The sequence below is a fragment of the Protomyctophum bolini genome (genome assembly GCF_963924005.1).
Source record: "Protomyctophum bolini genome assembly, chromosome: 22".
Taxonomy (NCBI): domain Eukaryota; kingdom Metazoa; phylum Chordata; class Actinopteri; order Myctophiformes; family Myctophidae; genus Protomyctophum; species Protomyctophum bolini.
In genome coordinates, this window is record NC_137883.1 from 13170521 (window position 1) to 13176538 (window position 6018).

At 45.6% G+C, this 6018-nt stretch overlaps 1 protein-coding gene across 1 annotated transcript; it reads right to left on the reverse strand.

Moving 5' to 3' along the window:
* Positions 1 to 715: 715 nt before the first annotated feature.
* On the reverse strand, positions 716 to 4987 carry LOC308309631 (THO complex subunit 2-like; the record flags this gene model as incomplete). The annotated part of the gene is made up of 1 exon (XM_080755541.1): positions 716 to 4987. The coding sequence occupies one exon, from the start codon at positions 4985 to 4987 to the stop codon at positions 716 to 718; it is 4272 nt and encodes a 1423-aa protein (XP_080611667.1).
* Positions 4988 to 6018: the final 1031 nt, after the last annotated feature.

Here is a 6018-nt window from a genome sequence, read left to right on the forward strand (position 1 = left end):
TGAAGTACATTGATAATAAACGTAACTTTAGGGTACAAGTCGCATAATGTGTGTAAGTATGTAATGTATCTATTAACCTGACACATTGTTAATGTATCTAAAGTAGGTTTTACTGAAAGAGTCTACATTGAAAGACCCTCTTTCAATGTAGCCTACTCACAATATCAATATCATATCCCCAAATGCATATGGACTAGTACTAGTTCATTTAATTGTGGGATGCAAAATCCGCCGCCATCGGTGTTTGTGAATGGGTGAATGTAATGCACAATCTATGTAATCTATGTATATACATTTACCATTTACTAATCGGTGTTGTTCTCCAAGAGGACTGCGCAGCGTTTATATATAGTTCTTCCAAACCATTGCAGAGGTTTTAAAAAAAAAGAAACGAGGAAAAAAAGGGTTTGATATGAAGCTGGACTGCAACTGGAAATGATTTAACTAACTTGAATTTCTATGCTCCAACAATATTGAAACATTATTACTGTAGCCTTTATTTTGAGTAAGAGTAAGTGTCTTCCCCTAACCAGCATGAGGATAACGTGTGCGTGCGTGTTATGATTGATTTAAAATATAATTCCAAAGATGCACCCATTTCTTTACACCTGTAAGCCTGTGATGTGACAATAATGCAGAGACTGATTCTGATGTGAGCTTTGTGTGAACCAACAAACACAGCTAAGAACATGAATGGAGAATGTGTAAGTATTTATTAAATCTCATAGTATGGACGGTTCCTGAATGAGCCACTTTGTTTCTTCTCTTCTTTCCCACCACTACGGCCCCTCCTGTCCTTCTTGTCGGATCTTTTCTCTTTATCATACCGAGAGTCCTTTTTACTTCCAGAGGAGGTTCTCTCAGCTCTAGATCTTTCAGCTGAGAGCGTAGAGTCTGAGGAAGGACTGGTACTTTTGCTTCTTTTGGAGGAATTTGTGCCATTCTCACCTCTTCTACGCTTGGGGTCTTGGGTCACTGAATCCCGGTCACTGACAATGTGGAATCTTTTCCTGTCGTTCCGATCCCTGGATCTGCCGTGTTGTGTGTTCTCATACTTTGGTTCGTTGCCAGATGATGAGTGTGATGGTGAAGAGTGGCTGTCAAGCCTTCGGCGCTTGTAATCCCTCTCAGACTCAGCAGACTCTGATCTGGGAACTGGTGACTTGAGGGACCCAACTATAGTGTTCCTGTCTCCCCTCTCCTTGCTCTTGGATCGAACAACTGAATTGTAGTTGGTGTGGTGCCTAGATGCAGAATCCTTGGGTTTGTTGCCATTGTCCTTCACAGAAAAGGAGTGCGGTAGTGAGGAGTGGCTGTCAAGCATTCGCCGTTTGTGATCCCTCTCATACTCTGCAGACTCTGATCTGGGAACTGGTGACTTTAGGGGCTTGTCCATGCCGCAAGCGCCATTTTGTTGGCCGGCAGGAGAGGCGTTGCACACTGGTTGCTCCTTGTGATGAAACTCACTTTCTGGGACCATGTGCTTACTCTGGCTTCTCAACTTACCTGAATAACCCATGGCCAAGGCATAGAGGTCTGGCCTCTTATCCTTCTCCTCCCGACAGATCTTGCTGATTTTGAACTCCAGTGCCTGGCCAAGGTTTAGCACCTTGGGGTAGAGGGGCAAGAGCTTAGTGAGAACAATCAGAATATTCCGCATGTGGATGTACTCCCTAGTCTCCAGGCAGTGGATTGAAGCTTCAGTCAGCATGTAATGCCACTTATGCACCACGTGCCTAAAGTTCTCGTAGTCCACCTGGTCAGCTTTGTTCTCTCCGTTGGACCCCGTGGCTCTGAAGGTCATGAATCCGGGGTAATTGCTGCACTCTTTCTCGTAGATGGCGCAATCACTGTGCCAGCGAGCCACTGTCTTCAGCATGCAGCAGAGGAAGAGTCCATAGCACTGCGACTCATTCTCTGTACAGCTGGCGACTGTGTAAATGATCACAGAAAACACCCTGTCGTAACACAGGAGGGTGCAGAAATTGGGTGTCTTCTGTTGGTGCACAAGCTCCACAAAGCGGGCACAGTACACAGCATCGATGGCAGAGAAGATGCAACGTGGGAAGATGCAGAGCTGCAGGAACTTGGTGATGGTCTCGTTTGTTGTGGACTTAGCCAACAGCCAGTTGTCTTTCTCCAGTTTGAGGCGGTGCAGGACCCTCTGGACGTGCTCCTTTTGCTTCTCCTCCTCCTCTTGCAGCTTGTCCTGCATGGCTGTGTAATTCTCCTTCTCCTTCTTGAACTTGTTGACCACGCGCTCATAAGCATCATGGGGCACGGCCAGGTCATACATGGTCAGGGTCCAGAAGGTGGCGTAAAACTGGGGACGGAGCTCATCCCAGATGCCGGGCGGATAGAGGGACACGACTGCCTCGTGCACTGGCGCCATCACCTGTTCGCACGCTACCTCATACTTGTGGACCATCTGCTGCTGCCCAGCTTGTTCTTTCTGCAGCTCATCAGATTTGGACAGAATCTGGTGGGCATACATGGGCCGGGACAGGAAGAAGGCGGCATCATGCGGAGTGTGGAACTGGTTACACAGAATGTCAATGCAGGGTACAAGTTTCACATAATCCTCTGTGCTCAAGTTGGATGCCAGGAATCCACCAAACTGCACTAGTGTGTTGTGACACTGGTCATAGAGCTTGCCCACTAGTTTGGGGTGTTTCTCTACTCCTTCTTTGAAAACCACCCCATCACGTTGCTTAGCCATTAGGAGGCACAGAGGCAAAGCCAATTCATGGTCCAACAGGACATCCTTAAGACGCTGAGATGACTTCTTAGTGTTCCTAATCTGGTCAAAGCAGCCACCCTCAGCTTTGAGTAGCTCTCCTCCCGCCATTGCCTCCAACTGCTCTGGTGTAATCTCTTCACTGATCTCAATGCCGGCCATTTTCTGCACAACCTCCTTCAGGATGATCAGCTCAGAGCTCTTCCCTGCTTTCAGCTGATTGGTCACGTACTGAAGAAGTCCGACCAATTCGATGGGGTATTTACTGAATGCGGCTCCACACATACTTGCCAAGTTTTGAAGCCCAGAAGAGATGGAAGTATCATTGTGCTTTGTTTTCTCCTTCTCTGGGTGGGCCACAGCCTCTATGATGCAATAGGCCAAGATGTCATAGTTGAGCGATGTGAGGTATTTCAGGGAGTCCACCACTGGACCAATGAGGTTGTCAAAACACTGGATCTGAAACAGGATATAGTCAAAAAGGATGGCGGGGTTGCTATGGCTCAGTTTGCCAATTTGCTTTCCAGATTGTTTCACGCTCTCTTTGGTCAATCTCTTCATAATGTATTTGGCCCTTTCCAAAGTCTGATCTTTGACCTTGACCAATAGTGGGTGGCTGGAGTATGTCTCATTTTTCCACTGCCCATATAACCGGTACCTGTGCTGGTAGGGGAAGCGTTTGAAGAGCCCCCAAAGTTCTTCAGACATGCCAGAAGAATTGCAGTCCATCAGAGACAGAGATGGCAGCAGCACCTGGTCCGCAATGCTCAGGAAGCAACTAAGCAATATCTCCATGTTGTCTTTTTCAGCTCTGGCATCACTTTGGTACTCCTTCATGAAGGCCTTGCCCAGACGCACTATCTTGGTAAAGAGGTCAGGGTCATGGAAGAGGTGGGGGCCCAAGTACCCCAGCATGCTGAATGTGTCCCTCCGCAGGTCCTCAAAGCTCTCTGCTGGCAGAGGGACGCTCTCGTTTCTCAGTGGACACGGCTTACATCCCTTTTCCCCTATGGGTACCCCATCTCTTCGGGACACTGGCTCCACAGTCAAGTAAACTGGCTCCACTGTCAGGTGCACCAGCTGGCAGAGAGCCTGAGCAATAGCCTTGTGAAAAGTGGTATAGAAAGGGGGCATCTTGTCCATAATAGCCTGGGAATCGCGCCAGTTTCCAATGCTGAGCAGTGCTTCTAACAAACCGAGCTTCTGGTTATCAGGTGGTTTATTGCTCTCTCCTTCCTCCTTCTCTTTCTCCTCTTTTTCCTTGTCGTCACTCTTCTCAGAAGATAGATGGTTAGCTAGCCTGCGAGCGAACTGTTTGGCCTCTGACATTTCTCGTTTGTGTTCCTCTACAATGGTGGCATCCAGTGGCATGAGATGTGCATATAGGTCTTCCAGCTCTATCAGGTTGTGGTGAAGCAGGGCAGCAGCAATGTGATGAAGTGATTTAGGTGTTTCCTCATTGGGCCCCTGGTAGAATTTGAACTTGAAGCCCAGGATGTGGCAAAGGCTGACAGGCTCACACATGTAAGACTTGATAAGGGACAAGAAGAACTCATCTTGGTCCGTCCGATCCTTATAGACCTCGAGAATGATATCCAAAACACGATTGGGGTCCAAATTGAAACAACCTATGAGGGATTTGATGCTTTCGAGGACAACGTGGCTGTTGATGTTAGATAGATCCTGACCCATCTCAGTGATAAGCTTTGCATATCCTTCATTCTCTTCCCTCAGCAAGTTAAACTTCTGTTGCTTGTAGAAGAGTTTTGTCTTGATTTTGACAAGTTTCTGGTTAAACAGAAGAGCTTGCTTTACAAGTCCAAGAGACTCTAGCGTTTCTGGATCGAGCCTCTCTTTCAGAATTGACACTGGCACAAAAAGAAAACATGCTCCCACCAACTGTGTGTAATGATCACGTTTGTTTCTTTCTTCCAGTGCACTTGTTTCTATATCAAGTATACAGAAAACGTCTGCTAAAATGGATGACATGTCATCTCTGAATTCCTTCACTTCACCAAGAACACTGGCAGCAAGATCCAACTTCAAGTTCCCCTGTACAACTTGCCAGCAGAGTTCATACAAGGCAGATTGTATATCTTGGATAGTACTGTCGTGACTTTGTTTCTCCGGGAGATTAGTACCGTCATGGGTAGTTATCTCTGTGAGACCCTTACACAGCTGGACAAAGTCATATCTTCCTGATGTTTCCCAGTTGTTGATCCAGTCACTGGGGAGGATAAGTGTTGCCATCTTCACCACACAGCTGGGAGGTCTAGTTTGTTGTATGACTCAAATGTCAAAATGTGTTTCTGAGTCTTAGTAGAAGCGGTCAAGTCTTAAGTCACAAACACAACACAAGCCGTTGCTTAACAACGCTGATTTGTGCAGGCCTTTCCTTATTTGGCATTATACAATATAAGCCTACCAGCATTTTGATTGGTCTAAATACACTCTCATCGTGGGTTAGTGACAGGCCAACGGCATTCCACATTGTGCGCTGCAGAAGTTTGTATTCATAAGATATTCTTTTGCCTAGCCCCTATAGCCTCGATGACCTTGAAGGCTTATGCAAATGCTAAAAATGACAGACATCCGTACAGATTATTGTATTAGAGGGAGCTGTCGAAGAATTCTAAAAAGTAAACATTTAATATCCTATATCTTTTAACTCTGTTCTAACTATACGGAACTAACCTTTGGGGGGAGATATTGGTATGTCATATCCCCAAACGGGCATGGACTAGTGTAAATCAATTACAATAGTGCCAAACCTCAAATCAAATAATATATTATTTTGGGTGGACCAGCCTTCCCTGAGGCTATAGCCTCAGGGATCTCCATATATTGGCATATTTATAAATTGGTCACATCTCATGGATCTCCATATATGGGCATAATTAATTTATTGCGAACGCAGTGAGCACTTACTATGAGACCTAGCAGATCATTCCGTCCGTGCGTGTGTCCCCCCTTTGTGCCCATATATGGAGCTGAGTGATTTGTTTGTGATTGATGCAACACACTCCATATTTGGACGTATAGCTGCTTTGGGGACTCCTTATATGGTTATGACTAAGTTAAAAACTTAACTTAAAAATAACTTCCCGCGTTTGCGCGTCTTACTCGTATATATATATATATATATATAAAACCAGGTAGGACTATTATTTAACCCATATTAACTTCCATGAGTAGTTGGCTGTTTTTTACTGCACACACAATACAAATCAGTTCATTAACATAATGTTTGTTTATGAGAGAGAGAGAGAGAGAGAGAGAGA